The 19411-nt window shown below is 38.5% G+C and overlaps 2 protein-coding genes and 1 long non-coding RNA gene across 10 annotated transcripts in view; 1 reads left to right on the forward strand and 2 right to left on the reverse strand.

Moving 5' to 3' along the window:
- On the reverse strand, positions 1–12127 carry LOC113677759 (neuronal acetylcholine receptor subunit alpha-10). 6 transcript variants are annotated; one of them, XM_027194588.2, is made up of 8 exons: positions 12089–12127; positions 11859–11959; positions 5773–5889; positions 4993–5135; positions 4258–4302; positions 3488–3597; positions 2554–2999; positions 1–1838 (listed from the first exon to the last, which is right to left on the reverse strand). In XM_027194588.2, the coding sequence occupies exons 3-8, from the start codon at positions 5834–5836 to the stop codon at positions 1126–1128; spliced, it is 1521 nt and encodes a 506-aa protein (XP_027050389.2). In that variant the 5' UTR covers positions 5837–5889; positions 11859–11959; positions 12089–12127; the 3' UTR covers positions 1–1125. The 6 variants fall into 6 exon arrangements, with proteins under 6 accessions (XP_027050389.2, XP_089059476.1, XP_027050396.2 ...); XM_089203350.1 differs by lacking the exon at positions 12089–12127 and having other exon boundaries at positions 11859–11997; XM_027194595.2 differs by lacking the exons at positions 11859–11959; positions 12089–12127 and adding an exon at positions 7728–7837.
- LOC113677760 (tRNA:m(4)X modification enzyme TRM13 homolog) overlaps positions 11871–19411 on the reverse strand; it is a 23694-nt gene continuing 16153 nt past the window's right edge. Inside the window, exons 14-16 of one of the 3 annotated variants that reach the window (XR_016185728.1) lie at positions 15203–15308; positions 12089–12170; positions 11917–11959 (exon numbers count right to left, since the gene is read on the reverse strand). Coding sequence is in view for 1 of the 3 variants with exons in the window: in XM_089203352.1 (XP_089059478.1) it covers positions 11914–11959 (46 nt within the window). In the remaining 2 variants the exon portion in view is untranslated. Of the gene's footprint in view, positions 11960–12088; positions 12171–15202; positions 15309–19137; positions 19296–19411 lie in introns of those variants that run through there. The other 2 variants (XR_016185727.1, XM_089203352.1) reach the window with 2 other exon arrangements.
- The window catches only part of LOC149046583 (uncharacterized), a 2687-nt gene continuing 2559 nt past the window's right edge, over positions 19284–19411 (forward strand). Inside the window, exon 1 of the long non-coding RNA XR_016185729.1 lies at positions 19284–19376. This is a non-coding gene — a long non-coding RNA (uncharacterized LOC149046583). The remainder of the gene's footprint in view (positions 19377–19411) is intronic.

Below are 19411 nucleotides of genomic sequence, written 5' to 3' on the forward strand. Positions count from 1 at the left end.
CTTTCGACAGATTTATTTTACATAAGTAACACACATTTTTACGTAATCATACTCACGCTGTGTGTAAATCTACACTAACTTAATTTATAAAAATTCTCTAAATTATATTTCATCTGTTATAGGTGAGAACTGAAACAATGAAGGTCAACATAGACGCCGCTATCTTTATACCATAAACGGCGAAATCAAATTCATTTAAAGAAGCAATATAAAGGAAACGATGAGAGCAGCCTGATAACTTTATCGTATGATAAATATTCAGTCGTAAAACCGCTTGGCCTTTTCTGTAAAGGCAAACCTGATGAGATTTCCCAACAAGGTCAGTATTAAAATTTAATACCCATCACATCATAAATAGTAAAACCCTTCGTTTTATAAAAAGGCACATGTACGCTAAATTCTCATTTAATTAAAATTTAGGTTAAGACAATCAGCGTTAAACCCAGGTAGGGCGCGTTTTAAATTTTTCTAACTCGTGGCAAGATGTAATCGCTTTTTGTACTAAAACATCGGCGAAGAATCAACTACATAAACTGTAAATCAAGATAAAAAGCCGATCCTGACGTTTCAATGGCGGAAATTTGGAAACTGAGGTTATTTTCCTCACCTAACGTTTACACAAACTGAAGAAAAGTATGGAATAGTAACTAACTTGACAATTTCCGCCGGCGAGATTACCGTGTATGAAACCACGGGTTCCCTAGGGATGGGGGATACTTTTTTGCAATTTTGCCGATGAGAGGGGGCACTTATCTAGATTCACTAATAGTAACATGTTATTTCTTAAAGTAACATGTGTGTGGCTTTATAGTTAACGCCACGCTAGCGTTTTAGTGGAGTACAACCTCCTTCGTATAGCCCCAGTTCAATTCACTTTACTGCTAAGCAACGAAATTCTCAAGTCAAAACGCAAGGACTCCTAGAATCATCAAAAATACATCTACACTTCCAGCCCTATTCATGCACAAGTCGTAGTTACAGCTTGAAGTCTTAAAATTCAATATCCTCATTGCACTCGTGGGAGAAAGGACCACCTTGCACAGATAAAGAGAAAAGGGAAAGGCACAAAGTTTGATTCCAAAGACATTTCTTTGTAAACCAGCTCTCTCTGTTATTCGACACGAATCATGCAACGTAACCTGGTGCCTGCAAGAAACACGCTAGCACAGTGACAAGAACCGAGGTCCCAAACACCCAAAGGGACAACTTATCCATCACCATGGCAGCAATACGCCATTCTTCCTTATGATTGTTCAGCCTGTCGTCAACAACCGAATTCTCCACAAGTGTGTCAACTCTTTCAAGAATTCTCTCCCCAATTTGGAGAACCGGATCCTGGAAACCGTCTATTTGGTTTAAAGAGATATCTGATGCATTTAGCATCGGTGACGAGAAACCGTTCGTCGCTGAAGGAATACGTCTATAATGGCTATCATAAGGGTTTTTGCTTTGACCGTTTGGCACAATGAGTGTGTTCGTGATCTTTCTACCTGATGTTTCCAAACCAGTTCGAATAGTTGCCTTGCGACCCGTATCTTTGCGAAGGTTTGAGTGTTCCTGGATGCGCTTAAGGTTTTCCATACTGATTCCGAAGAAGTGTCCCAGATGGCCGAGAACGTACTTCCGAACCCACGATGGCATCTCGATGACATCCGAATGGTAGTATTTCAATATATAACAGGTCCAAACCAAGCCTATAGCCATTTCAACCATACCAGCCATGTAAAACTTGGCAATGAGTGGAACTACATCGGAAGACGGAGGAATCGTTTCCGCCACTACCAACATGAAAACTGTCATGGCAAGAAGGATGGTTATTGTGAGCGAAATACGTTCACCTGTGAAGAGCAAGGAAACAACAGTTAAACTAACACACTTATACAATACTTCTGCTTAGTTGGCAAATGGAACACTTTGCACCAAGAATAAATACTTGCGTTAATATTCGGTTATTCTCCCATTAGGATGGTACTCGATACTCGCAGTGCCATGAATTAATTGCCTGGCTTAGGGGGTAGGAGAGTCGGAGGAGTATAGTTTATCAGAATATAATTTACCTGATCCTACATAAGGCTTTACAGTATTCTAATGCCTCCCACCCCCCCCCCCCATTTGACAGTCAATTTTCTACAGTCCCCCCCCTAAAAAGAAGGCTGATTTTACCCTCCGTTCCCCTTGAAAACGATGGGACCCCCCCAAGAATCCTTCGCCCCCCTCCACCCAGGTTGTAAATTGTGACTGGTCTCCTAGAGAACCCCCTAATTTACTGTTCATCTGGCCTTCACTTTTCCCTCCGTATATATTTTTTAATAATTTTAGCTAAAATAATTTTCTGTTACCCTCTGGTCGATAGTTTATTTCCACTCATATCACTGATGTTGTTAAAAATTTATCAAAACTGTGAGGAGAAAGTCCTCTTTTGGTCAATCTTTAGTAAAAAGGCTCAACAGATCCAAGACTACCGTGTAAACATCTCAAATCACGAGAAGCATCAAGAAGACCGACTTATTATTGTGGAAAGTTTTAGAAATGCAACTCGATTCATGCAGTTACCTGATTCTGCGGGGAGGACGAAGGACACATTTATCAACACAGTGATTATGACCAGCGGTAATATCAAGTTCATCATATAGAACAACGAACGTCGCCGAATAATAATCGTGTACGTCACATCCGGGAAAGGCTCCTCGCAACAAAAGTACGTTACAACATTGCGTTTGGCAGGAGCACCGACCAACTTCCATTCGGCGCTATCGATGTAATTCCCGAGGTCAGCCGAGTAACTTTCGTTCATGACATCTAGCCGAAAGCCGTCGTAAGTCCAAGAACCGAATTTCATTTTACAATTCTGAGTGTCGAATGGGAAATACTTGATGTCGATGCGGCATTTGCTCTTGAAGGTGACTGGAGAAAGCCAGACGTTTTTTCCTGAGTAATGGAGAACAACTCTGAAGTTCATACGGTCCAAGTTGCCACCAAAGCTAATGTCATCGTCAGCACTGTTAAAAAGACGGAGACAGTTTTGAACAAAGTTTGAATTGAACAGACGTGTATAAATTCATTTTCAGGGATAGATGACAGTCATGTTGTTTAAAACCTTTTTTCCTGGCCAGTTCATGCACTTTTTATATGATCATGCAAAAGGTAGTACTTCTCTGCGCTAACTTAAAACAAGGCTTTTTCTTTACCATTTAAGAGAAATTTTGTGATGCCGTAGACAAAAGCAAGTAATGATGATATATTTTTCCCCGCCAACTCAACAAAAATCAATACGCAGAACTTGAGAGACAAAAAATCTTAATAATCTTAATAAGCAGTGAGGCACCTATGGAAACCAATGAGGTCAGTTCGTGATCAGTGAATGATAACAGAAAGTACAATGTACAACAGCCCGTTGGGTTTAAATAGCTAGAATTAAATGAAGCGAGTGCTGTTCAACTAAATGCCGTGTGAATGTTGGCATAGGTTAGCCCGAGATAAAACTTACTTTTCATACAGAACAAGATCAGGGAGCCAAACATTCTTTGGAGCGACATTAATTGTTGTCAGTCCACCAAACTCACTACTGTTCCATGCTAACAGAGGATTATTCCATATCTAAAAACCAATAAACATCCTCAGTCGACTTCAAATGTTGATTATTCATGATGTCAGACTGTAGCACAACTATACATGGACAAAATATACTTACCAGGGATGTGATAGTGGCTTTGCCGCAAGCCTGTTACCTGTGCACCTGGCTTTCACTGTCAGATATTTCTAAGCGCGACGTTTGTGCTCGTGTTTACTTTCCATTTCTCTGGTCTCCAGACTGCACTATATATGCATATTACTATACTGATGCCCACGCTTAGCAAAATATTGATTCGTCATCTAATTCAACCACATTTTGCTTCCGTGCATGAACATACACTCTTGGAAGCCCTCCAGAATCGAAAAAAAAAAGAAGAGGTGGGCAGGAATTGGAATTCTTTGAAGGACGCAACTTTAAAGTGATGTGTGCGTGCTGGCAACAATTAACGAGCTCTATCATTTTTGTGCTATTGTTGTTGTTGCTGTGGAAATTTGCTACGATCACAATTTAAACTCTTTCGCCGGCTAACATTCACCTCGAGCGTTTTTTAAGCAAAGATACAACATATGAAAGATTTTGGCGAATCAGGGCTTACTCCTCGGAAGACAGAGTCCTCACGTGAAACAAATGGTCTCAGAAATAATCAAATTTATTTTCCTTGTTTAAAAGAGAAGAGCGCTAACCTGTCTCACCCACGCACTAGTTGTCAAAATTTGATTTTTTTCGTCCTGTAGAAAAAAAATACAAAGATATTGCATCTGAAATTTTAGATTCTAAGTACCGTGAGTGGGGGAGAAAGTTTTATTAATTTAAATCTAACTTCTCCTTACAATGTCACCCCTGAATCAAAAATTAAGATCACGAGAATAAAAGAAATGATCACCAACTAGGGAAGCTCTTGTTTGTTAAACAAATTCTCCTTGTCAGCCCCTTAGGTATGTATAGAGAACAGTATGGAGAATATACATACTGATGTTAGGGTGTTTAGGGTCAGAGACTTCAAATTTCCGTTTGTCACTGTGATTTGTTGAGTACGGGTAGGGGGGAGGGGTGGGGGATTTGGTCCTGTGTGTAGTATCCCTGAGCCCACCCTCTATGTGTGTGCTTTATATGCAAGCACAGTTGCGTACCCTCAGGGGTTTTATTGAAAGCTAGTTACCTCGCCGCCTACAAGACTTCTTGGCGCCGCTTGTTTAGCTTGCAGGTAAAGTCTCGTGTACGGGTTTTGTTGCCCATCTCCGGACTGAGCCGCCCATTAAACCATAGGCAGCCGCTTACGGGGAAAGTTATTGAAACCTCGCGTATTCCTGAGTAGAGCGTTTTTTTTTTTGTTTTTTTTTTTTAAGACAATCCTTGGGATACAGACGATGAACACTTATGATACAGAAAACAATAAAAAAGCTGAAGATAATCCTTACCACATCGACAATCTGATTAAGTGTTAACCCAAATACAACAGTCACCGTATCTGAGTCGTTCACAACAGGTCTTTCATTCTTGTCATAATTGGAGTGAAACAGTTTCTTCAACAAAGCTCGTTCGTGTTCACTGGCCTGGGTGCCTGAAAAGAAACGAATGCAAAGATGTTGGGTGAACAAGTCCTATTTTAAATGATAAAGCGATGAGTCTAGAAATCTGGTTATTTATTCATGCTTGCATGTTTAAAATGAATAAATAATGCAAAGCTTCGTTTAACACTCATGAGACTAAGCTGCCTTCTGCATATTCAAGTTCATCTAACAATACTGTAGCGACAAAAAGCAATACGTTGTGATCTATCCTTTTCCCAATTACACATCTTAAAAGTTCTGCTGTTATTAACAGCAGAGGCCTATCTTACATCTATGCAAATGAGTCTTTCTAGGGAGTAAAAATTGGGAAAATTGTCCCTTATTTCCTAAGGTATAAGAGTCTTTTCTGTTGCCCTCAAAATCGGTTTCATTTTTTTAACTTTTTGAAAACAAGTTTTTGTTTTAAAAACTAAATAACAAAGAGGAACAAAGCGAGGGGAAGCTAATAAATTCAACAAACCTTTAATGAAAAATGTCCCAGACAAAAACAGGATTAAAAGCTTCCGAATGCAGAGGTCTTCAGCTAAATTTTTTGGACGTATTTCAAAAGGGCTTTTTTGTCTTAATTGAAAATAATGTAGTTTGCTGCTGTTATTAATAAAATATTCAGCTATAAACCCAACAAACCTCTTATGAACACCGTCCCAGACAAAAACAGGATTAAAAGCTTCAGAATACAGGCAACATCCATCACCAAGGTACTAAGCAAAATCACAAGGTTGTGGCTAGGGGAGACACTTTCGCCTACAAGACATAAAAATGTCATATAACATTAATTTACCCCTTTGATCGAGAAGGTGGCAAATTTACACATCTAGACCAAAATTTACCCTTCTCCTCACTTGTTAATGAACTGCTGCTTAACCATATTGTGTAATTTGTCGTGGCATTTATAGGAAATTTTCAAACTGTTTGTTCATACCTCATCCAAGAAAATATCCCTCTGTAATTGCACAAATGAGTAGTGTTCTCTACCACTGGGTATTAAATAGAGCAGAAAATCCCCATTTGAATTCTGTTCGCGTGCGACATTTAGACTGTGCAGAGGTTGATTGAAAATTAACGATCTACAAATGCAAACACTTTCGAAAAAAATCCATCAATTCTGTAAAAAAACACCAGTTATTATCGTCAAACGCTTGCTGTTATTCATTGGAAGTGACGTCATTGTGAGACAAACGATTGCACTTCACGACAAGAAAAGTATAACTAGTTTTAGATTACGTCTAAAAGGAAGTGTATTCCTAATCTCTATGACAGATATGATGCAAAGACGCAAAACGTCTGCGTATTCATTTGGTTAATATTCTCTTCAATTTCCCGAATTTTCACCCCGCTTCCTGTTATTTTGCCTAAGGCGTCTTTGCATATATATCATCCAAATCTAAACCACGCTAAAGTTGTCTGAAATTCATCCGAAACTTTTAATAAACGTGAAAGATAAACTCGAAAGCACAACATTTTTAGTTTCATTAGCTTCGTATCTTTGCATGGAAAGGAAGTAATAAAGAGAAAAACAATTTGGTTTATTCAGCGCCTTTAGTCAGCTGGTTTCAGCCGGTGTACACATTTATTTGGTGACTCGCCACAGTAGAAAACAGCACCTAAACTTTTAACCTGCCACGAGACCAGTGTACGTTTATCACGTTAACCTTCATAGAAATCTCCAGGGGTGTGCAAAGTTTTGTCCCTCACAAAGTGGTAATTTATCACATAGTGGCAATTCGCTACTTGCTGGTTTCCCACGTAATGGGAAACAAATCCTAGACATTCGGGGGGACACTCTATTAAATACTGCCGTATGTGAGTATGTACTGCAGACCGTCTGAGGCTTTTCACCTATACATGAACAATTTCATATGGGCAGGAGAGAGTTGTTTTTTGAAAAATTACTCTCCAAGCATTAAACACGCAGTCTGAGATAAAATTAGAAAGAACTTCTGTTCTCCTCCTAGCAAAGTACCCCTATATCAATATATCTAAATGTTCAAACTTCTTACCGGAACATGACGATCTAGATCTCGCTAAAAGATTTAAGTCTCCCCCCCTCCCCCGAAAAAAAACTGGAATATCACTTGTAATTAGTTTTTTTAACGATGGTTGCGGAAAGATGAGAGAAAGGCCACAACGTCAGCTTTGATGAGGTGAGCAAGGTACTCGCTAATTTACAACAACTTGAATGGTAGAAAATGTTGCCGAGTTGAAGAAAACGGTCAGCAAGTTGCAGTAATTACAAACGATTAGTAGGAGGTATAGTCTGCGAACATACGATTATTCACATGTTGATTAAAGCTGTGTCCATAACAAATAAAACTTGTTAGGATTCCCGCAGTAACAATTTGAAACTTTCTATATCGAATTTTTAATTCGTTGTAGTTTATGTACAATATAAAAAAGACGCCCGGTGAACACTAACTACAAACACACCAAAATCAAGATTTTGCTGACTTGTTGCATACTAAAGAAAAGGCTTAATTAACAAAAGGAAAGTTTAAGAAGGATATTAGAAGCGACAAAGGATAAAGTGCATAAAAAACAGCAAGAAACAATTGGAAAAAAAAAGGAAAAACTGGGAGACTTACCGAGCTGGGAAATCTCACCTCTGAACAGAAATGAACGACGCAGGTAAGAGGATACAAGTGGAAAGCGTATCATAATCTCTCCTATTTGTGGAAAATAACAACTCCCTGCGTCTCTGACCTTTCCGCAGACCACAATCCCTTGCGCATGGCTAGGTATTTCTTTCAGATAAGATCTACCGCTACCTCATTCGCCCACTTGAGCTCGAGGTGCACTCACCATGGCAACAATCATAGTTTTATCTTTAAAGCCAAGGTTAAATGTTGAATAAAAGGTTCAAACGTTGTTCTATGAACAAACGCGGGAAGGTCATAAGAGAGACAGTATTTCTACAGTAACGTTTTAGGATATCGAATTTTGGGAATGTTACATGTAAACTTTCCAACACCTTGATTTCACAGATTTCGAGATTAAAAGAAAAAAAGAAGTTTAGTTGACCAGAACAGTAAATATCGCGAATATGACATTTGGCAGATATTATGTAAATAGGCTGAGAGAGAACTGTTACCGTCAGATCCATATCTTCACATTCACTCAACAAATACTGGTGCGAACAAATCTTTCAAAAATGTATTTTTCTTCAACTCGAAGTTTGAACGATTTGAAGTGTACATGCATCATTGAGGTCATTTTAAAGGCGAACAATTTACGTACAAGCATCATCTACTTGAATACAATGTGAACCTTCTACGTTGTTATTGTTGCAGTTGAGTCTCATCGATACGATACGTTACTATTTACGCAATTGTACTTAACGCAAACTATTTTACTTAATTCATACATGGACATGTGTAACTGAAAATTTCAAGGAAAATTGCGTTTCTCTCAAACACACAAAACTTCAGTAAATAAAATTCAAAAGGTTTCGCAAAATCGCGAAACTGTAAGTGTGGCGAGATATGCGCATCTTAAAATTCCGAAATAAAAGTGTTGCAAAATTTTATGCTAAAAGGTATTTAGTCTTCCATGTCCGCGGGAAGGGAACAAATTCACTTTCACCTCTAAACTCTGTAAAAATAAAATCCTTTTCAAGAAGGCTTCCTTGACCGTGCCATTGGATTTGAATTATTGTGATGATAATAGTTTGGGTCTTAATGAAACTGATTTGAAATTCTCATGATAAATTTTAACTCTTATCTTTTAATTGCCCTCTTTGTCTTACATAAACACATGTCTGTCCAAGAAAATTCTATTAAGTTAAGAAATGTCGAGACAGCGTTTATGACAATGAGGGTTGTGAAGGGCAAGGGAATCATGAATTAGCTATCAGTTAATCTGTATTACTTGAGAATAGCTTGGCATGTTTTTAAAGAAAACAGTTTTTCTTCTTCGTTGCTCAGGGTTACTAACTTCACGCTCGCAAATGGCGGAGGTGTTGTCTGTCGATGTAACCTTCGATTGACTCCACAAAATCTCTAGTTGGCTTTCAATGTTCCATGACGTAATGGTTTCACCTCTAACTGCATCTCAGACGAACTGTGCCGGCGGCTCATTATGGCACGAGAAACTACTCATGAAAATATCAACAAACAATCAACGTTTCGGATTTTCCATTTCATGAAACAAATTGTAAATGAAAACCAAACGCTAAGATTCAAAAACAATAGAAAAGTGTTGTTTCAATTTCCCATCGGTCGGCTTCCTTTTTTTTTTGTTTTTTTTAAACAATATTTGCACTATTTCTTACATTTATTTTAGGCAACGACTGCTCTTTGTATCCGAAAAATCACTCTGCCTCAGAAGAGATTTTTCCATAAAAACGTGTTCAGTTTACTTTTATCTACATTTTTGCTACAAAAAGTCTCAAACCATAAACGCCTTTTGATTTCAAGCCCCTCAGAGGGGACGAAAATACCAGAATTTAATTGCGGCTCGTCATGAACCGGACCTAAGCCGGCTTCCCTGGGTGTAGTTGCAAGTAATTCTCCACAATCATGTTCAAATCGTACTCTCACAGTTCATTCATGAAATAAAAGTCTCAAAGTGCCCCGGAATTCTAAAATAATTATAAAAACAAATACGAACGCCCACTAAGAAGAGTATAACGGGGGGCGATTTTCGAAAGAAAGTGGGTTGCTACGTCAGACGCGGGTATAGCAAGATGATTTGGTTGTAATTTGGTTTTGTCTGCTGAGATGAAAAAGTAAATTAGCCACCGTAAAGGATTTGAAGTTTCGAGCGTGAAACCTTCTTCAAAGCGAAGAATAGTCTAATTTTACCAGAGCAACCTTTCGTAGTAAGAACTCTAGTGACGGAGATCTGCTGACTTTCACGTTGAGTCGATAGACAGCGGCGTAATAGTATCAGTAAGGAGATGTAAAGTAAAGCGAACAAAAAAACAAGGATGAAGAACTTTCCGTCCGCAATAAACTTTCCTCGCTCTTTTATTCCTCGCTTCATTTCGCAGAAAATTACCGGTCCTATCTGGGCTGCTCTTTCATGTAATTGAACACGTGATGAACCAGTGACTGCGAATTACATGACCAGTTTACAATTACCAGCTACCAGAAGTTGGTAAGAGCTCTGCACCGGTTTCGCAGAGGCCATGAGCTCAAATCCCGTACAGGCCTGAATCTTTTACCGGCCTTATTTTTACTGCTGCTTAAGTAATGTTCATTACTGCGAAGATCGCTCTCATATTTAATTATTTTCCTTATTCCAATATTGTATGTCAATTCAACTAGTAATAATAAACCCCAGAGCGCTCAGGATAACCATGACAATATCGAAAACGACACGAATGGTTAACAACGCAAGAACTTAGTAAAGGATTGAACGGTTCTAAAAACTTCAATTTACAAATTATACACACTAAGAAGGTCCACTGTAAATCTCTCAAACCTTTACGTCGTAAAAGCAGCAAAAATATATATACTAATCCCTAAAGGCGCACAGAAGTAAACCTGCTGTCAATAATTTACATAATGAACTTTGATTTCAAATCTTTCCTAAACTCCAAAATGTATTGCACCTGATGATCTTAAAAGAAATTAGATCTGCACTACACCCGATATGCCTAAAGAAATTAATTCTACACTTAGAACCGACAGACACCTGGCAATTTTGTTCTCAGTGAGGCAAAAGCAACAAAAAGTAATCGTTTTTCAGACGGGGTGTCACTTTGATTAGATTGTTTTTGTACACGCCATTGTAATTAAGCGAATCTCATTCAACAAGAACTCTTAAACTCGAATTTCGTTTTTGTGCAAATCTTGCATTGGGTAAATACTGCGTATGGCTGACTCGCAGTTTTGGATCCAGCTTCTTTGATAAATAACTTGTTAAAACAACGTCAGTTTGTTTTATGTCTCTCGCCCAAAATTCTACAAAGCACAGCATATTACGTACATTATTTACACCAGAGGCGAAGTTTCCTTTAGACGTTTAACGAGATGAGAAAAACACAATTTTTTGATTACTAGCATGTTAATCAATTTACTCTCGTCCTTTGTCATTTATGGGACGCGAATTGCATGTCTTTTTAGCAAATTTCGATATGATATTTTCCGTCGGAAGTTAAGTTCAATTGCGATATCATTGCCTCACAAACAAAGCATCAAGTAGTTGTTAAAACGTTTAATGAAACCACCAAGGTTTTTTAATCGGCGTTTTAACATAAGGGTGAGAGGTAAATAGAGTCGAAGAGGAAATATTTGAACTTTTTTTTTCTGTATGTTATGCACACGAACAATAGCAAGCGCGGAAAATGTGGCCGTTTGAGCTCGCCTGCAGGTACTCACATAAAGTAACTGTTGGTATTTTGGAGACTAATTTCTTGTTAACTACCCAACAAATTGTGGTTAAAATGTTGCCTCTGGTCCAAGAAAATCAGAAGAAGCAAACGGCCGCAGCTACGACATTGGTTATAAATATTTAATTTTCAAGGGGAGAAAGGAATTGTTGATGCCAGATGACGGTCTATTTATTTCTAAGAAATGAGGCCGAGAAAATAGATATGCTTCACTGAAATATGGACGTTAAAACACTTTCTTGATAGTTTGCAATATTAATTTAAACGTCCCAGGTTGAAGAGACTGACGAAGTGTTTGCCAACAGCAAAACAACATAACAATACACATTCAAACCACTAGCTGGGACTTTCATAACACGAGAGAAAACTTGATTACACTCACCGCTAAGTACGTGCACTTCTATCAAGGTTGCAGATCTTTATATGCTGTATCTGAATCACTTCAATTCAGATTTCCTGTCTCTTTCTTTACTTCCTACAAAGCTGCAGTAAAAAATGAGGTATCAGTTACATTTTCACAACCAAATTTTAACTTTAAGACCTCTTCATTTGCAATCAAATACATTTACTTTTGTCAGAATATTAAATACGAAAAGCTATGACAAAAAATACCTTTAAAATAAGCGCTAATACGCTATTGTATATTCTCTTTCGATGTGCTGCTTCTCACAAAACCTCAATTTGTGTCGAAGGCCTAGAATGATGGATGACAGACGTTTCAAAAGGGAACTTCTTCAGAAAATACAATCGTCGTGCTCCGACACTTTGGTGCAATACCATGGATACCAAGTGCTTCTTTGACCAGGTCACTATCCCAAGAGAGCTCTATACATGGAATCACTGTGCAGTGTCAAGAATAGATAAGAAACAAATGGTGTAAAGCGGAAATCTACTCGACACACGAGAAAAACGCCACAACCAGCTCAACCAGGCAAAAATTGAAATCAATTCTTTTGCAAATCTTTATGGCTTTTAGATTTAACGGACTACATTCAAATGGACTTATGTTTTATTCTTACAAACATAACAGGCCTTTTGTTTGAGGTTACAAAGGATGCATTTGTCACAAACAACTGAATGGCACGACGAGTGGTTCTCTTATGTGGGGCCCCCACGCTGAGTTAGTACCACTTAAAATGACTCATTTTTCACCAAATGGTTTATTAAAAGATCAGGAAACACAAAATGGAAGTCATAACTTTTCCAATCGCTCATTTAACAACAGGAAAGCTGCATGTGCGTGTTTCGCATATTGGTGTCATACTAATCAATATTCAAGAATAAACTTGAACATTTTTATCGGGTAATCAATGGAATTCCATGCGAGTATTGACGTCAAATGGGTTGAAAAAGTGTCGATAAAAAGGCACGAAAATTAGTCCTATAACTTGGAACAAAACACGAACGTGACTTGAAATATAAAATTATTAAAGTACGTGATCAACAAACACATGGCCAACACTAAGTTGAGTTATTTTCTAGTTTTTATTTTGAACAATGAAGTCTAAATTTAACAAGGTAATGAACAGGCCAACCTCTTGGATTTACGGTATCACTGCGTCAATGCTGAGCCTGGACTAGGGGAGCAAAAAACGCCCTTCCGGTCATAAAACGTAGCTTTTAGAGATAAGAAAGCAGCTTACAGTAAGGAAACGTTTACTTGTTGAACACCTAACGAGGAAAGTTTTCTTCCCAGCACTGAATATGTTAAGACTCCTCATTTGCACTGCTTACAACCATAATTGCTTTCGCAAATTACATACATATTCTGGACATTGTTTCTAAGTAGTCGGCATAGATGCTAATTTTCACATTTGTGACTCAATAGACTTAAGCAGTTTTTTCCATTCCAGTAAGGTGCTGCTAAACGCTCAAAAAGAACTTGTTAAGTCGCACAGAAATAACAGAAATGACTTTTCTTGGTATGAATGAGATGCCAACTTCCTTAAAGGCACGTAAAGTAGTTGCACCTTCTCAAGTGCCGTCAGTATCCCCGGAAGTGTGAAATTTACGTTCCCCCAACCCATTCCACACCATTCCGATCCAGGGCTAGATACAAAAATTCAGATTTCTCTTTAGGATTTTGAGAGATAAACGAAATTTTTGGAAAATTTTTAGAAAATTTGAGGTATTCTAGAACATTTAAGGATTTCTAGATGGACATGGTTACAAAAATACAGCCAATTGCTGGTTTTCAGTGTCACGCCATTCAAAATAGATCAAAATAAAAAACAAAAACCGTTCAATCGATTTAGTCTAGAATCTGGAAATAGAAAGAAGCTAGATATGTAAAGACTCTCGCCAAGATTCAGGTCACAGCAATTTTTCTTACGGAAGATATGAGGAGAAACGTTTTTCCCAAATTTATAGAGATTTGTACGGAGCCGCCATGCTGGTGCCCACCTAGATGGGCACCAACATGGCGGCCGGAAACCAGCAGAAACATCTGTCACTGAGTTTTGCTACAAAAGCGTGAATTTATCTCTCTAAGAACTCATAAACGTAACAATAATACTTTATTCTAATACAAGAACTGTTCAGATAGCTGAATTTCCCTAAATAAGTCACCTTTTAAACCAACATAACAGCTCTCTCGCTCGTCATGTAAAGGCCACGTCACGCAAAAGCTTAGAAATTCAAGAGTAGTCTATCACTAAACCAAGAACCCATTTGGAGTGAAAATTTGTCTGAATATTAGTTTTTAGCTGCTCTAATACATCATGAAAGTAAAATCTCAGGAGGATCAATAGTTCTGAAGTCTGAAATTTAGTGACGTCTCGAGCTCAAAGTGGATAAATTTGAAAAATTCGACTTAAATTTTCGTTTTCGTGCGGGAAACATTTTGAAACCAGAGCTGATTTGGCTATGGTTACTGCTGTTTATTAGGAAACCCTAATTTTGCGTTTCTGCCGCCGGAGGGTCATTCCAGTGAGGTTAACAACTGTTATCAGTGTCAGTGGGAACGGAATTTGTTTGTTTGCTTGTTTGTTCGTAGTTGTTGCTGTTGTTGTTGTTTGGCGTTTTCAGAACGCTCTATTAACTTTTTTCATTATGAACGGGCCCCTGAGGTGCGTCATTTTACCTAATATTCGGCATGACTCGCACGTGGCCCAGCGAAACGCTGAGTAAACAAAGTACAACGCTTGATGTTCACAGTTCTGTTATTGAACATTTTACGCCAAGAAACAACGGATGGATCCCCACACTAAGGAAACAACAACTCCACAAAAAGAAAAACTAACATGAAGCATGTTTTTGCATTAGTGTTGTCCCAAGGGGGGTCGGCAAATTGATTTTCTTTCTGTGTAACCAAGGACTTCAGCAGACTGACTCACTTGAGTTCAGACTGACTCCTCCTGTCTAGCCTAAGAACTAAAACATTTTCTAACAGCAAAACCGATGGATTTTAAGGGCCTAGAAAATATTAAGTTTGTCATTTTTCATGTAACAGAGCCATTTGTCTGACTGGTACGCGACACAAAAGTGAACACACGGAAAAAATACATATTTTGTTTTAGAGATAAGTGTATTTTCACGGATATCAGTTTCTGTTTTGATTTTCATTCTGAGTCGATTAATATGGGGCTTTTTAAGGCAAAAGATGTTTCAGTTTTAATTCCCTTTGTAGAGCCAAAGTCCTTTTTGTAAACAGTGGTGAGAGAAGTTTACAAATTAAATAGTATACAGCGAAGGCAGTTTTCACAAAAAAAAAAGGGTATAAGTTACCCGTGAACCATTCAGTGACGTGTCCTGTGTCTCCTACACAAAGAAGAAGCCGCAGCACCGGACGAAATCACAAGTTTGCACCTAAACCTCGGAGTTTGCATTGTGCCTAAAAGGTAGAGTATGTAATAAGTTGTGGATTCGTAGGATGTGTGTATACATACGTGCCCCATTTTGAAGGTTCTGATAAATTTTAACAGATAGAAGTATGCTACAAAGACACAGCTAGCAACTGTCTGCATCCTTTGAAACTTATTATTGTCATGCGTATCCTGACTATAAGCGCGAAAGAAAACATTCGCCCAAATTCTCAAGAATACTCATCCTCATTCTCAACCCCTCCCCCACTTAAAAAAAAAAGCTAAGGTAGGCTAACAGGATGATTTTGAAATCAACAAGTTCGAACCAAGATCTTTGTGACCTTTTTGGCTCCTGGCAAGCGTTCAACTGAACAATTGAACTCCGATTGAGAGGTTTGAGTTCATAAAAGGCCTCGGGCAAATCACGATGGGACAGCAACGCGAACGCGTCGAAACAACAGATTTAGTGCGGCGGAACAGAAAGATAACACTGCCTGTCTTTTTTCAATTTTGCATATTTCCCAGCCGCCCACTGCAAAAAGACGACGTGAACTGAACAAATTTTGCGTGGTCTGAGAGCGGAAACCGCGACGATTGGATCGTCAACTACCAATCACTTGAAGAAAAAATAGAAAACAGGGATTGACAACACAAACGTATTATAAACACCTGTTTGTTATCCGTCTGCATGTAAACGACAAATCCATAACAAAAATATCCAGTGCGTATTTTCAAGGGTGCTCGTATGGAAGAAATGGCTGAAATAAGATGTTAACGACAGTCTCCATTTTTATGGATCCCGGTTATCAGTAACTAAACACAATTGTCGCTTTCTCCGTAAACAGTCTCAGTAAAGCGCGATTGATTTTCTGCCATAATTATTATTTTATTTGTTCAGTGTATTATCGAACAATTCACGCTGTGCGTCATCAAGCTCTGATCCCACTAGGGCGGAGAAGACGACAATAAAAAAGTTCGAGTTGATCCTCGTTTAATACTGCCAAGCCCGAAATTATCCCACGTAGAATAGGTAACATAGTGCTACAACATCGAGAGGGAAAGTACAGCACATAAAATACACAAGTATTTTAGTTACAATCAACTCTCTCTCTCTCTCTCTCTCTCTCTCTCTCTCTAAGCAAAGACTTCTCAGTGATACGTTATGTGATTCACATATAAACGAGCTGGACTGGATGCTCTGACACTTTGCAATGCACACGGGAAGGACACAAAAGAAGCTTAGGGGAAAAGAGGAAAAGTAGTGGAGTGTTTCTTTCCACTTTTTGAGAACTATAAAACTGATCAAAATGGCATTTAAGGATAAAAATGAGCTGTTCTCCCTACGCAGATTTCTTATCCCAATGTTACTCTCGCAGATTCCTCTTTATTTTGAAACGCCTTGAAGACAGACACCCTTACGACACGTAACTGAAAATTGTTCATAACTATCTGACGAGAACTATTCTCGTAGGCAGCCATTAGAGGTGTTATCGAAAGATGATCGCTAAAGGGAGCTTGTTCATCTGCCCATTGGACAAAACATAGTGACAAAACAAATTGTTAAATATGGTACTGTAATCAATGCGCCGTAAAATTAGCACGACGGCCAGAGACATTTTTAATCAAAACGAAAATAAGATTCAAAAGCTACCGCGATTTTCTTTCGGGTGTCCGCTTGCAGATGCCTGAAATCATGATCAGAGGAAATGTTTAAATACAAACTCTTCAAGGTGTTTACGTCCGCTTTATACGCCGGAAATGTGCAAAAAGAGACTTTAAAGAGACTTCAGATAGGATCTTGTGAAAGTGCTCAATCATAGAGATGTCCCATTTCGAGACTGTCTGTTAAGAGAAGCTGACGAAGGGCTGACGCTTGAAACGTCAGCTTCAGAAACTGTTTACGGAGGCCAATTTACGTTATCGAATGAGTTCAGAGAGCATCGGATGTTCATAAAATACAGAACAAAACAATGTCAAGGCTTCCTTATTTGCGTCATAAATAACTGAGCAGTTTTGAAATAAAACCTGGAGGTGTCCATTTGGACGGAAAACGCCCAGGATTGGATCAATCAGCTACATGCGTCGCCATTTTGAGGAATTCGCTGAATGTGCATGCGTGACGCTTTACATTTAAGCAAAAAGCAGAGATCAGTGCTACTTCAGTTAGAACAAGGAGAAATTACGAGGCTGCACTCACTGCCATCTAGTACCAAGAGATGCCCTCGTTGAAAACAAAGAAACAGAAAATGAAAAGACAAGAAAATACTAAGAACGTCCGAGACAAATTTGGAGCTTCAAAGGTGTGGTATCTATTTACTTTGGTACCAGGCCAAGTGCAGCCAAGAAAGAAGGCACCTAAAGGGAAGCGGGGCGCCTGTCATAATGAAAACAATAAGAATAAAAATAATAATGATGATGATGATGACAACAGAGGCGCCTCACCACATTTCAAATATCTTTCATTTCTAACCTGGTTATAAGTCACATTCTTGTGTTTGCGTTTCCGGTCACTGTCATGCAACAAGGTGTGATTTTGATTCAATGACTTGAAGCATATTTACGTTTATAATTGTGTGGGGCATCACATAGGTGGGAAAGATGGTTCCTTTGAGATCAAGTGATTAGGACGTTTGAAATTTCTTATTTGCTTTCACGGTAGGTTTCTCTTCAAGGCCAGGAATCCGATCGTTGTGTTACACTAAAAATTCTCCAACTCTACGCCAAGAAGTAGCAATTTAGCCGCCATAATGTTTTGCATAAGAAGCTTGTCAGCCAAAGTCTGGTTCGTGAAAACTGATTGGTCAGTTACTCACATGTGTGATGTTATTGGCTGTAATCAATCAGCCAGTGATGTTGGATCGTTAGTATTGGTTTGTTACTCATGCTACGTAAACACCGATGGATTATCACGTGAGTTTTAACGCAAAAACATTATATGTTATATAACACATTACATGACAATCGTTGTTATGTTTACATAATAAATCTCGCCTTTCGCAGCGTCCCTTTTCGACAGTGGCGCCTTTGTCAAAGGTCTCATAACAGCCACGACACAATTTCAGAATGATGGACGAACCTAACTGAAATCTAAATATTCTCATATTAACTAAATTCCAATTACAATTCAATCTAATTTTATTTCTAAATCCAGATTCATTGATGATTGCGAAGATAACGTTGACAAGCACATTGCCACACCATTTCACCTTTGAGGCTGTCTATCATCTAATATTTCAACAAGATATCACTGCTGAATCAAATATTGTCAGTGCCATAAGAAATGTATAAAGAACAGTATGGAAAATAAACATGCTGATGTTTGGGTATATAGGGTTAATGAGAGCGAATCAATTAAGAATACAAAGAAAAAGACCACGCACGACCTCAACGCTAATCTAAATTTCTTCGCGAAGTTTGGAAAGAATAGCGTAAAATGGATTGGCATTTCATTGGTGTTAATGTAATAGATATAACACCACAAGGCCACTTGGAGATAGGAAATGTTTTCTTCCGTAGTGTTCATTACTGCGAAGATCGCTTCCATATTCGAAATTGGTTCCCTTAACCATTCTAGCCCACTGAGATACCTCAGGCTCATGTGGGAAGACCCCAAATTGGACACACGACTGTGTCGTACTTGATTAAGCAAACTATTCCCCTTAAGCACTTCACTTAAAAGCCTCATGCAATTATACACCAAATAATTCAGTTTCCAGTTACTTTCTCCCTTCCAAATCGCTTAATCGCTGCAAGCGTTTCTAAACACACATTTTCCTAAATGCACCGATGATATTTGCTATCGGTCTTTTCACAATAACTACAGTAGTGTATTCTACGGCACTAAAGTAGAAAACTGACCTTTTCGTCTCCACAAATTGAACGATAACCGGAAAACACCTCGAGGCCTCGATAACAATTCACAGCTGCTCAGCATCACAGCTGATCCTGTTTAGTAACATTTGGAAAAGTTTTCAGGTAAGGAAGACAATAAGCCCCAAACACTAAGCGAAGGCCAGCTGCAAAAAAGTATAAATTTTGGAAAGAAATCTCAGAGAACATAGAAACGAAGGTGAAGGAGTATTCATAACCTTTCTGAGGTAAGTGATAATAAATTCGTTTTTAACGCCTTCTG

Source organism: Pocillopora damicornis, chromosome 4 (assembly GCF_964200805.1).
Source record: "Pocillopora damicornis chromosome 4, jaPocDami1.2, whole genome shotgun sequence".
Classification (NCBI taxonomy): Eukaryota; Metazoa; Cnidaria; class Anthozoa; order Scleractinia; family Pocilloporidae; genus Pocillopora; species Pocillopora damicornis.